Below are 22,226 nucleotides of genomic sequence, written 5' to 3' on the forward strand. Positions count from 1 at the left end.
TCGCAACTAATCAAATTCAACCCCTGTAATCATATTTTCAAATTGGTTTTCAAAACTGTTCTCAAACATTCTTCCTCCTGAAATTTTCTGTCCTTGAAATGTTATCAAAGTTTCGAATAAAAATGTACTTTGAAATAATTGAAATATTCCTTGTTAGTGCCATTAAATGTTTCATTTATTGTTTTCAGAAAGCTGCTGTGAACAGAGAAGAGATGTTGTTAGAAACAGGAGTCCAGAGTCCTTACACACAGTTAGAAGATGTGAAAGAGGCAAAGGAACCCTATGACAAACTATGGAATGCTGCTGTTAAATTCCATGAAATGTATGACAAATGGATGAATGGACCTTTGTTGAAAGTCAACGCTGAAGAAGTTGAAGAAGAGGTGAGATCGGTGTAATGTAAAGACTGAGTGTGACATCCCTACAGCATTGTGGTCTGTGACTAGAATAATTAAGACAATAGACCACAACGCAGTGATTTGAATGAAAACTTCACAGTCACTAATTATCTTATTTCCATTCTACTATTGTACATGGAGACCAGCATCAATTTCTAGTTTGCATTACTTTGTAATGTTATATATATCAAAATTGAGAGAAAAATTAATTTTGATGGAAAAAAGCCTATATTCTGACAAACTCAATTATTGTTACAGGTTCAAAACCTCTGGCGTACCAGTTATAAGTTGACTAAGATTTTTGCTCATCCTGAAATGATGGGACCCATGAGAGCAGCTGCCACTATTAAAGCAAAACTTGAGAAATTCAAGATCAATATGCCATTGATTAACGCTCTATGTAATCCGGGCTTAAAGGAGAGGCACTGGGAAACCATGTCTGAAAAGGTAAGAGTCATTTAAACTGCAATTATTGAATACAAAACAGTATGAATATCTGGTGTATTTTGTACCTTTGCACACTTTTGGATTCAATTTCACTGACTTGTAACTTGGTAGTTACTTGTACTGATTTGCTCAACATCTATAGATGCTAAAAAAAAGTTGTCAAGAAATAACATTTGTAAATTGCGAAAATGGTTCCTCTGCTTACAGCTATCCATGTTTATCCAAAATTATGATAGTTTATGATGAATGATATTGTAAGTAATCACTTCTAAAACTCAAAAGGTTTTCTACATAAACAATCGATTGACGTTTCCAGCCAATTGCCTAGCAACCTGAGTATATCACTCAACACACAGAGAACTGTTACCCTCAATTCAACTAAGGTAATGTTTCTGATTTCCTTTGCTGCAGGTGGGGTTCAACATGAAACCCAAAGATGACACCCCTCTCATTGACATGCTGCAAATGGACCTAGATAAATACCTAGAAGATTTGTCTGAGATCAGTTCTCAAGCTAGTAAAGAGTATGCCTTAGAAAAGGTAAGAAAGTAATACTGTGGATTTGTCAGGGATTTGAACTCAAAGGAACAAGATGTAGGGCTTTGAAAAAGTCTACATATTAGTTTCATCATGCAAAATGATGTTAAACAAAATGACTATAAGTTTGATTATCCAAAAAAATTAAATTACTCAATTTTGCAATTTTGAATTTTATATAATGTTTTGTCCTGTTCCAATAGTAATTTTCCCCATTTCTATCATGTTCTAGGCATTAAGTAAAATGAATTCTGATTGGGAAACTGTCAATTTTAACTTTGTGCCTTATAAAGATACTGAATTAAGTATCTTGTCTGCTATTGATGATGTGCAAGTGTTATTGGAAGACCATATTGTGAAAACAACCACTATGAGAGGTTCCACTTTCATTGCACCATTTGAAGAAGAAGTCAAAGTGTGGGAAGAAAGATTGGTATGTATTTACTTTCTTCACAAGTTTGACTACTACAAATTGTAAATGTATGGTGTGTTTTAAAATTCTATACTATACTTAGTAGTATATAGAAAAAACTTCCAAATCTTGTCAGTGTGTAAGTATTAGGTAGAATATTTTTTATAGCCAACTTTTCTTAAAGTGTGCCAAACAGCTGTTTTTCTCACTCATTTTTTTTTTTATATAACATGAAGCTCTTTGCAAGGTGAGTTTTGATTGCATAGTTTTTGCAAGGTTAGTTTTGATTGGATAGATAATGATGGGGGAAAATGACACATGTTGCTTGTATTATTAAAATTAGAAAATCCAGTTATGTAAGCTTGCCAATCAGTTGGATCCTTCTTAGGGCTCCACTTAAGGTCACATTTGAATGCTTATCCACATTGGTTTGTAAACTAATCATGTATTGATGGCTTTGTCAGACCACTAAAAGAATTCCTTGTCTGAGAACTACTCTACCAATAGCAAAATGCAATATAACCTACTTAGTATAATGTAATTAGATAATTACACACTAATTAGATAAGTGGATAATTGGTATAGATTGTACTGTCTACTTAATTAAGCTCATTAAGTATTGTTTGTTTCCTTTCTTTCGTACTGACAGCACCGAATCAAAGCAATTCTAGATTCCTGGTTGAAAGTACAAGCTGCATGGTTGTATCTAGAACCAATCTTTGGTTCTGAAGATATCCGCAGACAGATCCCTGTAGAGGGCAAGATGTTTACTGATGTGGACTTCAATTGGTTAGTACCTTTAAAGTAGTTTCCTCCTTGTGTCCTTGCTTACTAGTTAACTTGTCATTACTAAAGGTAGAAAAAAAGACATGAATGAACATGGGGGTGGGGGTGGGGGCATACATTTTGATACTGTTTTGTTATATTTGGATTTCATACTGTATTCACAACTCACATGCCTGTATTATTTGTGAAAAAACAACTCCACTTTTATATGTGCATAATGTGGAAAGTAAGTCAATGGAGAAAAATGTTGAACACTTCTGGAAGAGTAGAAAACTGGTTAAACTATCTGAGATACTGGTGAAAAAATATGTGTGAATGTTCAGTTACTTCTTCATAGTATCATTGTAGTGTATTTTTCTATTTTTGTCACTTTCTAGGCGGGATATCATGACAAATGCTGTCAAGGATACCAAGGCACTTATAGTGACAGCCCAACCACAAATGCTAGAAAAACTGCAGCACGCTGAGAGTTTATTGGAAGATATCCAGAAAGGTTTGAATGATTATCTAGAACAGAAGAGACTGTTCTTTCCAAGGTATAGCAAATTTAATGTATTGCCTCTTTGAAAACTTGGTTACAGTGTGGAACATTGTCACTGGAACTCTTGTGTGACAAAAAAACTTGGCTACTACCATTAAGTAAACTTAGTTATGTTTTAAACATTTATATCAGTTTAAATGAACCATAGATAATGTTAGTCATATGTTCTTGAAGGTAAGACTCTAAGAGTTCCTTTGGGCCCACCTAGAATACACTGGGGGACGGATCATATTTGGTTATGATTTGATTGCAGGGTGGGCCATGTAGATATTGGGTGAAATACAAAAATTGGGATGGGGGGTGGGGTGGGTCGGGGGGTGGTATCTTCAGTGTTATTATTCATACATTAAAATTGTTAACATTTTTTGTATGATTTGTACCAAGGTTTTGCTGTGAGAATTCAGAATAGGCATACAGTATACAATTCTTATATCAGATTCAGTAAACAATATGTATGTTCCTGTTCCTCTTTTTTGTCAGATTCTTCTTTTTGTCCAATGATGAGCTGCTTGAAATTCTATCTGAAACCAAAGACCCACTACGTGTGCAACCACATCTCAAGAAATGCTTTGAAGGCATTGCTAAACTGACATTTACAGAGGAGAAGGAAATTATTGCCATGGAATCTGCAGAGAAAGAAGTGGTTCAATTTGTAGATAAGATCATCCCAGCAGATGCACACGGATTGGTTGAAAAATGGCTAATACAGGTAAAGTGCCTCTAAATGAGAAAGAATCAAAGTTGATGATATTTTGTATATAGCATTCAAATGCACTCACAACTGATGTTAAATTTATCAAATATTGCGCAAACGCAGAGAAGTGTGATAATATAACCACACAGTATAGAAAAGAACCCTAAAAATAGACTTTGGTCATATCTATACCTGATCATGACATCTCTTAGGTTACTTCCATCAGTAATATGAAGAGTTAGCAGGAACTAGAGAGACACAAAGCGAGAGAGCAAACATGTCTATGGTCTCTTGTAACTTGAAACTCAAATAGGGAAATTTGTTAGAAGACAGTTATTTTCACACGGTTTGTGTCCTTGGTGAAGGATCAGTATTTCCTTTGTATCTATTTAGATACTTATTCTTGCCATCTCATTTACAAAACAATTAACAAGGCCTCCTTTTACTTCTTTAAATATTGACTTTACAAGAAACATGTGTCCTTACAGAATAACATGCATGCATTACATTTCTTCTTATTCATGCATTGATAGGTGGAGGTGTTGATGAAAAGAAGTATAGGTGAAGTGATGGCCAAAGCAGTGCAGTCATACACGTCAACACCACGTAAAGAATGGGTGTTGAAGTGGCCTGGACAAGTGATCTTAGCATCCAGTAACATTCACTGGACAATGGATGTCTGCAAAGTAAGACGCTTAATAATGGTTTCATTGTTACTAAATATGCCTTCATTGTTTATCTTCCATCTTCAGACTTCATTGAAATTTTACTCAGAGTTGAAATATTTGCAGATTTATGAGTACAATAATAACTACCTACAGGTGTTTCAGAGTTTAAATCCCCGTATGAACCAATGCTGAGCTGTTCCTTGACAGAGGCTGTCACATGGCATGTTACGTAACTATATAGCTATTACACTTGAGCCATTGTACAGCAAATTTTCTTTCAATATAGCCATACAGTGAAGATGAAATATCATGTAAATTTGTAAAATTGATGTATTTCTTTTAACAATCAATTACTCTTTTGATAAGTTATAATGGTATTGAAGTCAACTTGATCTATTGAAACATACATTACCTCAAACTTTATAAATTATTATAATTGTCAAGTTATTGATCAGATAGTTCTTACATAATTATTACCATAATTCACTAGTTGATTCAATTCCATGTGTCTTTCACCAGGTAATCCCAGAGAAAGGTGGTTTGGAGAAATACTTACAAACGTGCAATAAACAGATTGGAGAGATTGTGACTCTAGTTAGAGGAAAACTAACCACAATGAACAGAATCACCTTAGAAGCTCTGATTGTCATTGATGTCCATGGTAAGGAATACTTACCAGTGTGTCCACTATTAAAGATAATATGACATTGTACTGCTGCACCACTGATGCACAGCAACTTCTTGTGACCCATCAAAATTTAATATTCCCCTATCTCTTACTATGGAATGACTCACAAGGAATCCAAATTTGATAATTTTGATCCACAGAAAAAAATATTTGTAATTCAATTAATTGGCAGGCAAACTGATATTTACTTTTATTTTTATTGAACTTAAATTGATGAATAATAAGAAAGTAATATGTCATTTCTGACCAACTGTCATCAGCTGTTTTACATATCAATTCATTTGGATACAATTTTAATTTGTTATTCATTCAAGTAATGTGTACCTCTTACTTTTTATTTGGTAGCCCGAGATGTTGTATTCCGACTGGAACAGTTGAAAGTGTCAGATCCTGCTAGTTTTCAATGGATCAGTCAACTACGATACTACTGGGAAAACAGCAAAGTGATTGTAAGAATGATAACCACTACAGTACCCTATGGGTATGAGTATCTAGGCAATACCAGTCGACTTGTGATCACCCCACTCACAGATCGATGTTACAGGTGAGTCAGGCACTAACAATGTACATCATTGGTCAGTTGATAGTTACTCTTCCATACCATTGCAGTCTACCACAATTACACATTGAACTTACATTCAACAAGAACTGTAATACCAGGGTATTTTGAATGTACTGACAACTCTGTAATTGTTGAGATAAAGAATAAAACATAGAAACATTGAGAGATGGAAACTGAAACAGATGAGTTTGAATAAATGTATTACCACAAAAGACATACCATACACTCTGGTGAAAAGATTAATAAAACTTTGGCATGATCACGCAGGAAACTAATATTCACCTCAAAATGCTTTATACCTCTGTAGAACATTGATGGGGGCCCTACTTTTGAACCTTGGAGGTGCCCCTGAAGGGCCTGCTGGAACTGGAAAAACAGAAACATGCAAAGATTTAGCCAAAGCCATGGCTAAACAGGTTAGTGATTACTAAGGAAATTGTTATTTCATACCACTAGCAGTTCTCTAAACGTAACTTCAAAAGACATAGAAAAGGCCAACACCTTGTCTGAAAGTCGCATATCAGTTCAAAGTCATATATCAGTTCAAAGTCATATATCAGTTCAAAGTCATATATCAGTTCAAGGTCGTATATCAGTTCAAGATCATATATCAGTTCAAAGTCATATATGTTTTGAGTAAAATGGGTCATAATGGATATAAAACTAGAGTAGTCAAGACAAGTCAACACAAAGTCAAGTAGTTTTCTTCAGCTTTTATTAAACTGTTGATGGAAAGTATATTCAGTGCAAGTTATTTAAAAAATAAATGATTTTAGTGGCACAATGTTTTGTAAGAAGTTACTGACCCATTCCAGTGATATGATATATTTCTGTCTGTGTTGTTCTTTTATAGTGTGTTGTATTCAACTGCTCAGATGGTTTAGATTACAAAGCCATGGGTAAATTCTTTAAAGGGTTGGCACAATCTGGAGCCTGGGCTTGCTTTGATGAGTTCAACAGAATTGAACTTGAGGTAAGAAAATAGATTTCAATCACAGTTGTTGAAAAATTGTGTGATGGTGTATATGTTACATGTTGTATAATAAATTATTGACATTAATATACAGACCATCACATTTTCTTTCGTTATAAAAACCCATAACAGAGCAAATTTATAGGTTATACAGTCCCTGGGACAGTCCCTGTAATGATAAGTAATATCACTGACAAAGATGGAGGCAACATAACTATGGAAATCCCATCTTAAACCTAAGAATTCTTATTCTCCCCTCAGAAATTGACAGTGAATTGTACAGACAGCTACATTTCTTCCACTTTCACCACATTGTACACTTCTTACAAGGGTGAGACAAGAGTATATATTTTCAAATTATGTAAATGTTTCTGAATGAAGTCATGGCATGTATGTTGGATAATTTTTCTCTGGCAACTTACACAACAATGTATGTGTTCCTGTTCTAGGTGTTGTCTGTGGTAGCCCAACAAATTCAGAGCATACAAAGAGCAATAGCAGAGCAGGTTGAAACATTTGTATTTGAAGGGACAGAGATATCGTTAGATCCCTCGTGTACGATATTTATTACCATGAATCCAGGCTATGCAGGGAGAGCTGAACTTCCAGACAATTTGAAAGTATGTGTTTTTTATGATGCATGAATGCTATTAGAAATGTTAGTAGTTGGATAGTTCTTTCAGTATTGTAAACATCTGAAAGACAGAAAACACAAAATCTTTCTATGATTCAAAGTTAAATTTAAAAATAAATTATTCAGGGATGAGATAAGGAAGTGCTCTTCCTAGAATGTATGAACTGAAATTAGCAAATACGAGTTAGATCATGTAATTGGTGATCTGACAATTATCTTGAAAATGCAAAGTATGAAAACTTTTATATCAAAGTAAGGTTTGAAGTTTATGTAAAGAAAGAATGAAGTCAGTGTTTCAGATTTGATTAAGTTTCAGATTTGATTGAGTGTCAGATTTGATCTTTTTTCTCATTATTTTCAGGTGTTGTTCCGTACAGTGGCTATGATGGTACCTGACTATGCACTGATTGCTGAAATCAGTCTCTACTCTATGGGATTTGTCAATGCTAGAGCATTAGCTGCTAAAATTGTAGCTACATATCGACTCTGCTCAGAACAAGTGAGTGTACATCCTCAATCATCAAATCACTCTCTACAGTTTTAAAGAAGTTTGTAATGGATATATTGCATCATGAAAGTCTTCTAGCATCGGTCAGTCTGTACTTTGTGATAGGGTTCCACTTACTGCACATTAACAATTATATTATAATAGCAGTTAGTATCAGTCAAGACAAAATAAGAGATTAATAAGGCAACGGTCCCTAAAAATATGGGACAAGTTTTAGAATGTATCTTGAAATCAAATGATAAGTTCAGTGTATATAATGTTGTCATGAAACCAACATTTCTAACCCAAATATTTGGAAGGGACTGAGCCCCTTTACTTTAGTGGATCACCAATGTTGTCAAAACTATAAATTTAGATATATTGGATTAGAAATGTATGGTTTGGTGACAATAAACAGAATCTCGGTGATATGGTATGAGTTCAATATGGATGATATATACTAAAAGTTTTTTAAAAGACATCTTGTTATAAATTTGTTAAACAATGCTTTGTAAAAGTAATCAAAAGTTTGTGTTGTGATTATTTTTGTCAATGATATAGTTGTCATCTCAACATCACTATGACTATGGTATGAGAGCTGTGAAGTCGGTACTTACAGCAGCTGGTAATCTGAAATTAAAATACCCTGACATCAGTGAAGATAAATTGGTGTTGAGGTCCATTAATGATGTCAATTTACCCAAGGTAAGACAATGTCACCTTTTCGATGGAAGATAGACTCCAGAAATGATGATTAGAACTAGCAGATATGTTGTCTTATTTCACTATGTCTCTTATACTTAGCAAGTTGTGTAAAATTTGTTGAAGTTTTATAACAGCATTAATTTATTTTAGTCACAAGAAAGTCTATTCTTTCTCCCTGTATGCAAAATAATGACACTGATCACAAATAACAACCATGTTCTTATTCTTACATTTTTCTACCTCTAAATTATCATTCAATATAGAAGTTTTTGAAAGTATTAAAAAAAGGGTGCTAAAACTTAATGATATGGAAAATAATTTGTGCATCCAATTATAGATAAATGGTTGAATTGGAATTGAAAATGCTCAATGTTGAAATGATAAAGTTTAACAACTTTTTCCAGAAGAAAACCTCAACATTTTAGAGTATTATTCTAGACAGAGGAGCCTTTCTTGATGTTTGGCCAAAGGTTGAAGTAGGAATTTGACTGTATAGTATGTTAGCCATCATATAAAGTTAATGTGGAAGACATCAATCTTTGCCTTTTACAGTTCTTATCACAAGACATTCCTCTGTTTGAGGGTATCATATCAGATTTATTCCCTGGAGTGGAATTACCCAAACCGGACAGAGCTGTTTTGGAAGAAGCGTTGATAGAAAATATCAACAGTATGAAACTAAAGGCTGTGCCATGGTTTATTGAGAAAATCATCCAGGTATTAAAGACTTATTTTAAAAAGTTTTGTTTTATGTTAGTTTTTAGGTCAAATGTCTTAAAATATTCACAAACTGGTTAAAATGTAATTTATGGTAAAGATAAGATAAACCCTTTGTATGTCAGTTTTGATTGTCAAAATCAATGTTGATAAGAAAACACAGATTCATGTACTATAAACCGACATTTTATATTGTTCAACTTTATCGTGAATTTTGTTTTACTTCACATAACGAAAATAAGGACAGACTTTTGAAATAATATGAGGACATGTGGCAAGGAACTTTTAGTTCCCCAATATTTTTCTTCATTCAGCCATGGAAAGTACAACTGACCTAAGGGGCCTTGTTACTACAAGTTGCTTGACAAGAAGTAGTCACAAACCCTTAGGTCATGAGTATTTTCCAGCAGCAGGAAGAAAAACATTGGGGAATCAGCATAATTTACTAGTATGAAGAACTGGGAAAAATAAAGATTTGAAATGTTTTGACTCATTTCGAGCATCATAGAATCAGTGACATATACATTTGTACACAGGTTGTTGTGACATAGAACAACCAGGGCATATAATCCATATTTTCTGTTTAAAGACTATAACTTGGCTTGCACATGGTACAATGGATTTTACATAGCCTTCCAGAATATAATACAACATGATATGTAGTATTCCACATCCTACACAACACTTTTACGATAACAATGCAGCACAATACTATAGCACAACAAAACAGCATGTACAGCACAAAATAACTCTGGAAAGCAGAGTAGATTCTTGATTGGAAAAGAACTAGGTGACTAGGGTGAATCCAAAGTAATTACCATAAAACTGCTTGTATGTCACATTTTAGATCTATGAGATGATACTGGTTCGTCATGGGTTGATGATAGTTGGAGATACCATAGGAGGAAAGACCTCTGCTTTCAAAGCACTAGCTGCTGCATTAGGTGATCTCAACAAGAAAAACCTAATGGATGAATATGTGGTAAGTGGAACACAGAAGTGGCAGTATTCTGCTATGTGGTTATATAGTGGAACACAGAAATGATACTGGCCAAGATTAAACTGCTAAGTGCGTGCATGCATGCATGCATGAATTCCTATAAATGTATGGACTAACAATACGAAATATTTGTTGAGTGAAGATAGATACCTTTGATACAGTATATGTCTTCATTCAAAGGTATTCAGGCATATCTGGAAACACATATATAGTACAACAATTTCAGAATATAGCATTGGCTGTTATAATATCACGAGAGTCCATAAGTTTGTCTGTGGATTTTTATTCAGTAATGTGAATGTTTGCATTCATTGTACTGATTTGTGACATTTCAGGTTGAGTACCAAATTATAAACCCCAAAGCAGTGACCATGGGTCAGTTATATGGACGCTTTGATCCTGTTTCCCATGAATGGTCAGACGGTGTGCTTGCTAACACGTTCCGTGAACACGCATCAAGTACTACAGAGGACAGAAAATGGATTATCTTTGATGGCCCTGTCGATGCTGTCTGGATTGAAAATATGAACACTGTGTTAGATGACAACAAGAAGGTACTATACTCTTAGAACAATAAGTACAATGTTTTTATCCAAAATTTTATTATCAGCCCTCAAAACACCAATCTCATGTTTTCTTTACATTGTTTTCATAACATTGTGTGAATGTGGAAGAAAGTACTCAAATTGTATGCTTGTCCAAAATAGTCATGATTCTTAGTTATACTTTCTTAACCAAATATAATGTGGATATTTTGTAGTCAGTTCATGTATTCCTACAATGAGATATTGTACAACTGAACATGTACACATTCCAGTCTAACATGCAAGGAAAACTGATTGTATTACTCTGTTGATTTGCACAGCTTTGCTTAATGAGTGGTGAAATTATACAGATGAATAGCAAGCAGAATATGATATTTGAACCTGCAGACTTAGAACAGGCTTCTCCTGCAACTGTTAGCAGGTAGGTGTTGTATAGTTCTTATGCAAATATTGTAAACCAAGGCCTTATAATGTTTGAGATCCATTTCTATCAAGATGCGCATGAAGCACCATACTTTACTGCACTTATAGTTAATTGGCTTCATGCATGTATAGTCAGACATACACCATGTTATGTCCAGTGAGACTAAGGATGCCCTGTTGTACCAACAACTATAAGACCTCCTTTATTACATAATTTTGATATATACTTACCATGATGATGATATCATTGTCATAATGATCTCATGTATTATTCATTAGATGTTAATGTATACTGGAATGATACGTAATATCCATTGGCAAGTATATTTGTGATGATATAGATATTCAACTAGACACAATTCTACACATTTAAATCATACAGTATTAACCTCCTTGTCATCTCCTAAGATGATATATATTAAATTATTATACGGTCAGAGAATAGTACTCGCATATATATGCTATTTCATGTGTAATAAATGTAATATAGATATTAAAAACACAATGGTAATTCCAGAAATATTACAAACACTATATTGAAAATGAAATGCTTCACCCTGTAAATATTGATAGTAGTTGGTATTTTTACTCAAATTAATACTGTTACCTGATAAAGCAGAATGCATAATTTCTTACCAACAGATGTGGGATGATCTACATGGAACCAGTACAACTTGGAACCAAACCACTGGTAGAAACCTGGATAGAACATGAACTACCAGATTTCATTACCAAGAATCAAAAGGACACCATTCAAGTAAGATAATCCATGTATTTCAGTCACAACTGGTAGATTTTGTATGTGTCACATACTAAGTGTGTTTTTACCCTTTGTACCAATTGAACAGATGAATGTGCAAATACTGTTATTATTTTGATGAAATTATGAACACAGACTTACATGTAACCAAAAATGTTCATCATCTTGGTAGACCACATGACTTACAAAGGTTATAACATACAAGCAATTCAAAGTTTTTTTATTAGAGAGGTTTAGATATACGTTAGAATGCATAATGTGCACAGGAGCATTATCGTGCATGTTTACACATAATGATACATACAGAGTTGTGTGAGAGACAGTGGAATATGCATGTGTGTATTGGCATCTTCTGTCCAGAAGGTGAAAGACAGTGGCATATGCATGTGTGCATTGCCATCTTCTGTCCAGAAGGCTAAAGACATGACTTTGTTTTCCAAACTTGTCGGTATTTTAGACGGTTTTCCTGCCAGTACTCAAAAGAAAAACACCAAAAATTAGTTCACAATAACTGAACTTTGATTTCAAAATTATAACATTTAACGGAAGAAACTGACAAAAACTTGACATGTATTTACAGTTACGTGTAGACCACCATCTTGATGTAGCAATGTTTGCTACAGAATACATGCATTGCCTTCAAATCACATGACTATGACGCTGCAAATGGAGCACATGTAAATACACGCATCTAAACCTCTCGTGAATTACATGTCATGAACTACATAGATTTCACTGAAATGGAAGCTGAATATAATTATGATTCTTGTATACTGTGTGCTCATAATATAATATAATAATACTGTTAGTATTTATGTGTATCACTTTCCCCACACTGTACTCAATGTATACTGTTTAGTATAATTACTGTTATGCTAAGAATATGAACACAATTATTTTTACAGTTACTTTTTGACTGGTTGTTGGAACCGTGTCTGGAATTTGTGTCTAGAAATTGTAAGCAATATGTGAAGGTATCCAAGATGCATATGACTAAAAATATGTTAGTCTTGTATGGTACAATGATGGATGAGATACGGTAAGATTACTTTATGATCCATAGTGTGGCTACTAACACGTCAACATGCATGACTATATAATCACCCATAGCCTCGTAAATGTAAACATGCCATACACTACATACTGCAGTCACCAATGTAGATAAATAACTGATAGTTTCATAGATGTAGAATCTAAAAATTGTAATTGTAGACTGCAATCACCAGTAATGTAGCTTTAACTGACACATCAAATATATAGCTGATAGGATATAGATAAATCATCCATAGTCTTATAAATGTAGACATGTTAAAATTGTAGTTATACTGCAATCACTAGTAATGTAGCTTAACTGACACATCAAATATATAGCTGATAGGATATAGATAAATCATCCATAGTCTTATAAATGTAGACATGTTAAAATTGTAGTTATACTGCAATCACTAGTAATGTAGCTTAACTGACACATCAAATACATAGCTGACATAAGTAGATAAATAACCCATAGTCTCATAGATGTAGAGACTAAAAATTGTAACTGTAGACTACATACTGCAATCACTAAAACACAATGCATGCTGATAAGATATACTAGATATATCATCCTGAGCCGGAAAAATGTAGACAAGCTAAAAATTTAGTTGTGAACTGCATACTGCAATCATTAACGTGGCTACTAATACTTCAAAATGCATAGCTGATAATGTATAGATAAATTACCAATAGCCTAAAAATGTAGACAAGCTAAAAATTTAGTTATTTACTGCATTAAGGCCAAATAAAAAAAATTGTTTTGTTCCGGTTACGCGACCCCCCACCTAGTTTTTCACTGCCAACCCTAAACTTTTTTTATGTATTCGAGAAAAATAATAATAAAATGTACATCTGATAGGAAGAAATAAACAACACAGAGACCATTTGGAAAACAATGGAAAACCTGAACTAGACACTCACACATGAAAAAAAATATATAATAAAATAAAATAAAAAGTCTACCTATCCCACCTATTTTAAAAGTGAATGTAATCGGAACCATACAATTTTTTTTTTACGCCTAATGTACATGACTAACACTTCAAAATGCATAGCTGATAATGTATAGATAAATTACCGATAGTCTCAGGCTGATTAATGTAAAAAGTAGAAAGGGTAATAATTTACAAGTCATAGAATCTGTTTTAACTGCAATCACCAATGTGGCTTCAAGACACAGCAAAATGCATAGCTGAAAAGGGAATTGATACATTAGCAATAGCAATAGCATGGGTAATGTAACAAGTAGAAGTACTAAATAGACAAAGTCATAGGCTATGTTTACTGTAATTACTAATACGGCAACTAACACTTCAGATGCTTAGCCTACAAGATGTAGATACACAGCTAATAGCATATAGAGATATTAGCAATAGCATGGTGAATGTAACAAGTAGAAGTACTAAATAGACAAAGTCATAGGCTATGTTTACTGCAATCACTAATACGACAACTAACACTTCAGACGCTTAGCCTACAAGATGTAGATAAACAACTAGCATAGTCTACAAATAGTCTGATGAACGTAACAAGTAGAAAAGGTATTAATCATAGAATCTGTTTATCACAATTGCTTATGTAGCTATATTGTCATTTCAAAATGCATAGCTTACAATGAATCAATATATAAAATTACCAATAGCCCGATAAATATAAAAGTAAAAGGGGTAATCATTTACAACTCATAAATTTGATTATTAAGTGCATTATATAAATTCTACAATTGTAAAATAAATCAGCTGAAGGTTACATTAACATAGAAAGATGTCAACTCTAGATTTGTTTGTCATCCAACTAGTGTACAAGTAGACTAGTTATAGCTGTCTTGTGATTAGCCTATTGACTACCAAAGCATGAGCTGTGATGTATACCGGTATACTGTAATGCAATAAAATGAAGTAAAATATTCTTTGACTTATTTTTTTAATGGCAAATTAGTCATGATTCATTCTTCTAACAATTGATACATATAGGTGAATGACCTAATATGAAATTCATAGTTTTGTATATTCTGTATAGACTGCGATGTCTTCAGATTAAAATGATTAATTTCCAAATATATCAACTCAAAATATGACTGAAGGTCATAAAAGTTATGTGAAATATCTTGGGACATAGGGTGTCTGTGGTAGTCAGTGAGTTTAAATTAGAAAAGATAAATTGTTCAAAAGTAGTGAAATTTATGTTAAAATTTGAATATTTCACTGTAGTTTCATAAAATTGTAAATTACATAATTCTATGTGTAGAATGTAAAAGTAGTTCCACTAAAAGAATCAGTACTGTCAATGGTAAAGATAAGTGTAGATTTACAGGTAAAGTAGTCTATTATAATAAAAGCTATATATGATCATAAATGAATAGTGAGATCACAAAATAAAACATTTAGTATTAAATCACAATACTGTTATCATTGCTAATTATCATGTGTTGTTTTGCTTGCTTTCAACCTTCTGGTAGCACATTCTTTTTTTTCTGTGTTTTTGTGTTTGTTTTTACTGCTGCTATATATACACTTGCACTATTTGTTGTGTTTTGACCTTTGACTCCTGACCTTGGTGGTGACCTGCATGGATCAAATGGCAACTACCTAATCTTCTGTCTTCTACTACATGGTGTTGTTTTCTGTGGCATGAATTGATTCCCTCTGTGTTGCATTCATGGCGTGTCTGTCATCTAACTCAACAGCACAATCAAGTTCCGGTAGGTGCAAATATAGACAAAGTGCTACTTAAATAATTAAGTCCCATACAGGAGTATATCAATGTACAACAGTTTACAAAAAACAAGAGGACTGAGATTTTTTTTACACCATGGAAGTATCACCGATAATACTTCCATGTTTACACTATGCCTAGCTTTCTGAAGACATGTTCAGTTTGATATGCTCAATGTGCTAATGATGCTGTATTTGTTCATATATTTGTTTTATATTGTTTTATCACCTGTCAACATGCACATGGTAAGTCACATCACTGGCGACACTGAACAGATCAGTGATCTATGGGACTACACAGTATACATCATGGAATTGCAGTTTGTGGTGTGATATTTCTTTGCTTGAAGGTTTTCTTTATTCCCAATAGACAACTACAGATTATAACTCACAACTTTTTACACCTTGATCAGTTTAACTTTCTTTATGCTCAAACAAGGATGCACCCTAGAAATATATTTTATGAGGAATTTACCTGTCTAAAAAATCTAATGAAATTGTCAATTATGAACCATGATGATGTTTAGACCATTTTGTGTATTGAAAAAGAATATTAATGGGAGGTTGATAACTCTGATTCCTAAAAAAAATGAAATATGAACATTCCTAAGTAAATATAGTGTTGTTGCCATGCAACTATCTAGGATAAATGAAACAGATAGTTTGTCCAAATTGTTCAGTTTAAAGAGAGAAAAAATGACACACAATCTCAAATGTTTTCTTCATATTTAATGGGTCATCCTCCTTAGTTTTTCTAAAAGAGAATTTATCAGTCTCTTTTACATTTCATACTTGAGGTGCATCCAATATATTGACTATTTTTGTGACTTGTCAACAGAAATAACTGATTTAATATTTAACAAAGTTGATGACATAATGACATTTACAATTGTAATATGCACACAATACTTACTGTTTTGCAGTGATAGTGTGGATTGTTTGAAACCCACCCTGCCTTCTAACATGTTCCAGTCATTGCAACCAACAAATGTAAACCTTGTACCACCCTATTCCAATCAAATATCTCCTAGACATACAAGATGATTTTTGACCTTGAAGAATTCTGTTTAGAGAAATTGAACTTGTGAAATTGTAAAGTTTGAATAATTTGAGATGACTTATTTGAATGATGGGTGTCTCCAGAGTTCTGAACTCGAGGGACAGACATTTCCAACATTTCACTCTCTAATTTATTGTGAATTTACTTTTCTACCGTGTGTAGAAATGCTGATGACGATGACTGGGACAGTGAGTTGGAAGAAGAAGCCGCCACATCAACAACAATTTCAGATCAGAAATTAGAAGAAGAAAGGACTGCGATGTTAGTTTGTCAGTTCTTGTTCTCCTTGGTCTGGTCTGCTGGTGGTAATATCGATACACAGTCCAAAGAAAAGTAAGCTATTGCTTAGTCATGCTTTCATCACCATGAATAGCGCCCCCAACCAAGTCGTATGATTGTACTCTTGTTTTTTTGTGTAGCCCCATACATATATATAATGTATAATGATATCAAAACTGCAGGGAACACATAAATTTAATAAATTTAGTACAGTTGTAGAAAGCTATAATTTCTCCTGTACTCCTTAAAATTGACTTGTTTCAAGAGGAAACCTGAATGAATATCAAAATTTTATTTGAGAGGGCATTTCAATCACAAAAGTGCTATTAAAAATCTCTTCCTGTTTTCTCTTGTTATCAGATTCAATGACTTCTTCCGACAAATATGTGATTCTGAAACTGGGCCTACCGCTAAATTTCCAAGACCAAAAGAATTGAAATTTCCAAGAAGTTTGCTGATACCAAAGAAAGGAACTATCTTTGAGTATGTGTACATCCGTAGGATGTATGGCTCATGGCATCGATGGGAGAATCTCATTGAGCCTGTCAGCATAGGCGAAAAAGCCAAGGTTAGTATATCATAGAGGGATAATTGATCATACTAAGTAACTTCTATTTGCTGTAGCTATTACATGGAGCTAGGTGTTGGAGATACCCAGATTGTTGTTTTTGAAGTACACAGCATAAAAGTAAGCTGATAGAAAAGACATTTTTTGGAAGTCAATAATTTTATGTACAAAGGCCATGTCTTATTATTCTACTCCCAATAAGATCATACATACACAAAGCTACCGACAGAATTCCTTCTTATTGATAAAAGTGATATAATTTCTGAGAAATAAAATATATCATTGTTCGTGTACTATTTACATTTTAACAAAAATGTGGGTTTTTTTTTCCTATAATGCATGGTTTGCCCAGTATTTGTAATATATCATCGCGTGAGATGTAAAATGTACAGTGTTTTTGTAATTTGCATTCATGTTGATTGCAGTGACTGTTTCCTCATCTGTTATTCTTCACTTCTAGACTCTAGTCTAGTCTGATACTAGTCTGGTCCCTCTATGTGTGTGTGCAGTTTAGATTTTCTCAAATTTGCTTTAATATTCTCTATACTCATTACAAATTATATGTTACCATAGATGTGTTTACTGTGTGCTACTGCATGGTTTGTGGTTACTTTATCCAAGGGGGTCCTATAGAAAGTGAAAAATAACCTTTATATATATAATAATATATATATATATCTATATCATTTTGAGACTTTTATGTACTGAAAACCATGATTAAATATTTTACTTTTTAAATTTAATTCTTTGATTGGAAAAATTGTTGATCAAAAAGTACAAGGCCAACTTCATGACTGCTCAACTGATATTTACTGTGTTTCTCATTGGCTACTTTGAGTCATAAGTTGTAAATGGACAAGTCAAATAACTGGGGCTTGTTTTGCTTTGTTATTTTTTATTTTCTTGTACTTTGCTGCAATTGCTATCAGTTGATAGCCCAAATGTTAAAAGAACGCTCTTCAAGGCCACAAGATCATTATGATGATGATACTAAGGTGATATGAATTTACATGTCATTTCAACAATCTCAATATATCAATGTGTGACTTGACATTTTTCAAATTTTGAAGTGTTGTGTATTTTACGTTACAGGTTATAGGTGTCTTGTTGTGGTCAGGTTCAATGTTTTATTGATGATTTGAATAATGTTCAGTTTATGTTGTGATATTGTTCTTTTCTGTTACAGGTTAAATGTTGTGTTGATAATTTGAATGATGTTCAGTTTATGGAGTGATACTGTTCTTTTCGTTTGTGTGACATTCATTCATTATATATGTGTGTGTGTGTGTGTGTGTGTGTGTGTGTGTGTGTGTGTGTGTGTGTGTGTGTGTGTGTGTGTGTGTGTGGATGTGTGTGTTTACCAGTATGTGATTATAGAGTACCAGTAGTTTAAATTCTAGATGTCCCAGTCTAATTCACTTCTGACTAGTCAAAGTTGTAATACTTATTTTAGGAGGGATCCGAGGAAGAAGACCAACCCATGGTAATAGACACAGTCTAAAAGTGTGAATTTGGTGTACATTCAATTTATTTTATGTAGTCCTTGTCCATGTACATCCAAACTCCTAGATTATATGATTTCTAGTTATTTATTAACAAGTGTGCATTATAGAGATTATTACCTACTATAAACTCACAACTTGCCCATTTCTGACAGTTCCTCTTTTTTGCATGTTTTGCTCTTCTTTTTAACCCTGACTGACACCTCTGACTGATCTGCACATGCTTTGTAATTGATTGATTGATTGCATGCGGCATGCTTTGACTTAACCTCATACTTCTTGCTGCTGGTTTCGCATGACAGAAACATAGGAATATCAGAGCTATGGTGCCGGTAAGATAATTTTACACTTGCTGACTGAGTCTTGGTCATCTCTGAGTGCTTGTCATCTTGAAATTCATAATCATGTTTGAGTCATGGACACAATTATACCATATCACATCACTTGCTGTGATAAACCACTAATCTGAACTACATCTAACAAAAGTTAATCTCTCCACCCCTCTCATCCTTGTCAATTTGGAAAGCTCCCATCAGTTTGAATGAAGGATCACTCTACTGATTTCGCTAATAGGGGTGGACAAGTTAAACTCTCATGTGTGCTTTTCTGACATGCATTGCTTTCTCATGGCTAACACAATAACATTGTGAGCATCTGCAAAATTCTGACAGAAGTTTGTTTTCTCAAGATCAATCTATTATTGATAGAATCTATCATGTGTAGAACAACTTAGAAAGTATATTTTACAGACAAACAATCATTGCATTTTGATTAAAGGTCAAAGGTTAACAATCCTAATGATTGTATGTAAGAACCCATTGTCATTGTAAAGTTCAACCAACATCAGTAAACAGATTTTTGTTGTATCTGATACATTTTAGTTCCACATAATTCTTGATCATATTGTCTGTAACTGAATTTAATAAAGGTGTAACATTTCACAGGTTTTTGTAAATTTTCATCCAAATTTAGCACATTTTGAGATGTGATATTTTTCTTTAGAAATTCAATTACCATAATGGTGTTTTATTTATTGAGTTTAAACCCATATAAACCAGACTTGTGAATGAACAAACTTCAAAGGGTCTAAGTAGTGATTGAAATGTTTGTAAGGCAGCTTTTGAGTTTTTATGGCTGAGGGTGGGCCAGCAAGATATTGTTTTGCATTCAACTTAAAAAAAATAACCCCCTGAGACTCAAAATAAGCCCGCTCCCTCAACAAATTAAACAGATACAATGACCCCCCCCCACCCCCCACCCACCAGATCATTGCAAAGCTTAGCAAATAGGGAAAGCAAATGAATCTTATCCAGTGAAACTTAAATGTATATATTGTATTGGAATACTAGAAAAAACTTGAATATTATTAGATTATGATACAGCAGAATATACCCTTATTACATTTTGAATTGTAACTATAAAATGATAAAATCCTGTGCTGTGTTCAATCAGTGTCTTCAATTGTTGTCATATACATGTATATGTTTTGTCTCATTCATAATAGCTATATACCAACTACCATTCCATACATAAATTCCCTCTCTGTATCAACTCTTCCACTTGTTCTGTAGTAGTTCAATTCTTTCCACTGTAACTCTTTGTCTCAGGTTTCACCCAAGCTTCTTTTCCTTCAAATTGTACTGTCTACTATTCCCAACATATACCCTCCTCATTGTACTGTTCACCTCCTGTTTTCCCAACACACACCCCCCATGTACTCGTCTACCCCAAACCCATTGTACTTGTCTACTGTCCCCCATACGTTGTCTCTTGTTGATCAATAATTGATACACAATCTACTGATTCCTATTTGATCACACAGATATCTCCCAAGATACATTTACACTCATAATTAACCAACACCATTGTGGTCAATTACTAAGCTGAAGAAATGCTTTGAAATACTGACATCAATCCATGATGCCAAATCTGTCACCCATCTAACACCAGTCCTCGTTGTTTTCTGTACACCTAGGTGAATGAACTTATCATCAAAACAGTTGACACAGAGAGACAACTGTATTTCCTGAAGAAGCTGGTTCTTCAACACAAACCCTTACTATTTGTTGGTCCCACTGGTACCGGCAAATCAGCAATTACCAATAGTTTCCTCCTTGAACTGGCTAAAGGCAACTACATACCAAACAACATCAACTTCTCAGCTCAGACGTCTGCCAACCAGACACAAGACATCATCTTCTCAAAACTAGACAGGTATGTTTGTTTCAGTCCCAAGACATATCTCAATGTTACTATCTTAAGAAGCTCCCTTATCTAGACCAAGACAAGTCCTTGGAAGTCTCTTGACCAAGTTTGTTTGCACATAATTATTCTGATAATGAAAGTGAAATTCTTCAGAAGTTTAAATTAAAATTTATTATAAACTAAATTCAAGTTATAGCCCTTTAGTTTGGAGATTTTTTTCAGAACAGAGCATCAGGGTAATTTGCTTATGATACTGTTAGTTATTTTCTAAAGACCGTTGAAGTACCTCTCGAAGCAAGTAATTGAAACTCTGACTTCGTATTGTGCACATGAATCATATAGAGATAAGATATACCAGATATAGCATGGTACTAAAGATGTATGTGTCTTATTGTGTGATACTTATACAGACGGAGGAAAGGCATGTATGGACCTCCTGTTGGGAAGAAACTCATCTGTTTTGTAGATGATTTAAACATGCCTTTGAGAGAGAAGTATGGTGCACAACCACCTATTGAGTTGCTGAGACAGTGGATAGACCATGGATTTTGGTTTGATAGGTAGGTTTGCTAACAGTTTCTCAGGCATACACACACACATGCATGCATGCATGCATGCACTTGCACACATACACATGCGCACACACATGCACACATTATTATTATCATATACACATCCATATAATAAATATTTCAACAGAGATGCATTCTGTAGTAATTATTGTTTTTCCCATTTTATATACCGGTACATTTGCTTAAATTCATGGCTTGTATGTTTGGAATTCATTTCTATGTATATTTACGTATACATTTCCTGTTTACGACACTGTATGAAAACAGCCTTTGGCTCAAAAGTTTTAATTTAAATAAAGTCTAATAATAATAAT

General features: G+C 33.7%; 1 protein-coding gene across 3 annotated transcripts in view; it reads left to right on the forward strand.

Moving 5' to 3' along the window:
- Window positions 1-22,226, forward strand: part of LOC144442152 (dynein axonemal heavy chain 3-like) — a 97,047-nt gene that overhangs the window by 29,544 nt on the left and 45,277 nt on the right. For 2 of the 3 annotated variants that reach the window (XM_078131428.1, XM_078131436.1), the window contains exons 16-41: window positions 189-383; window positions 657-845; window positions 1,257-1,385; window positions 1,615-1,815; window positions 2,444-2,583; window positions 2,958-3,116; window positions 3,602-3,830; window positions 4,349-4,501; window positions 5,003-5,144; window positions 5,517-5,715; window positions 6,041-6,149; window positions 6,587-6,706; window positions 7,156-7,326; window positions 7,702-7,839; window positions 8,389-8,532; window positions 9,085-9,249; window positions 10,097-10,231; window positions 10,585-10,803; window positions 11,115-11,215; window positions 11,860-11,974; window positions 12,883-13,016; window positions 15,699-15,713; window positions 16,949-17,119; window positions 17,426-17,633; window positions 21,111-21,349; window positions 21,751-21,900. In XM_078131428.1, coding sequence (XP_077987554.1) covers window positions 189-383; window positions 657-845; window positions 1,257-1,385; window positions 1,615-1,815; window positions 2,444-2,583; window positions 2,958-3,116; window positions 3,602-3,830; window positions 4,349-4,501; window positions 5,003-5,144; window positions 5,517-5,715; window positions 6,041-6,149; window positions 6,587-6,706; window positions 7,156-7,326; window positions 7,702-7,839; window positions 8,389-8,532; window positions 9,085-9,249; window positions 10,097-10,231; window positions 10,585-10,803; window positions 11,115-11,215; window positions 11,860-11,974; window positions 12,883-13,016; window positions 15,699-15,713; window positions 16,949-17,119; window positions 17,426-17,633; window positions 21,111-21,349; window positions 21,751-21,900 — 4,070 coding nt within the window. Of the gene's footprint in view, window positions 1-188; window positions 384-656; window positions 846-1,256; window positions 1,386-1,614; window positions 1,816-2,443; window positions 2,584-2,957; window positions 3,117-3,601; window positions 3,831-4,348; window positions 4,502-5,002; window positions 5,145-5,516; window positions 5,716-6,040; window positions 6,150-6,586; window positions 6,707-7,155; window positions 7,327-7,701; window positions 7,840-8,388; window positions 8,533-9,084; window positions 9,250-10,096; window positions 10,232-10,584; window positions 10,804-11,114; window positions 11,216-11,859; window positions 11,975-12,882; window positions 13,017-15,698; window positions 15,714-16,948; window positions 17,120-17,425; window positions 17,634-18,562; window positions 18,629-19,437; window positions 19,462-21,110; window positions 21,350-21,750; window positions 21,901-22,226 lie in introns of all 3 variants that reach the window. The other variant, XM_078131422.1, reaches the window with a different exon arrangement.

Source organism: Glandiceps talaboti, chromosome 1 (assembly GCF_964340395.1).
Source record: "Glandiceps talaboti chromosome 1, keGlaTala1.1, whole genome shotgun sequence".
Lineage (NCBI taxonomy): Eukaryota > Metazoa > Hemichordata > Enteropneusta > Spengelidae > Glandiceps > Glandiceps talaboti.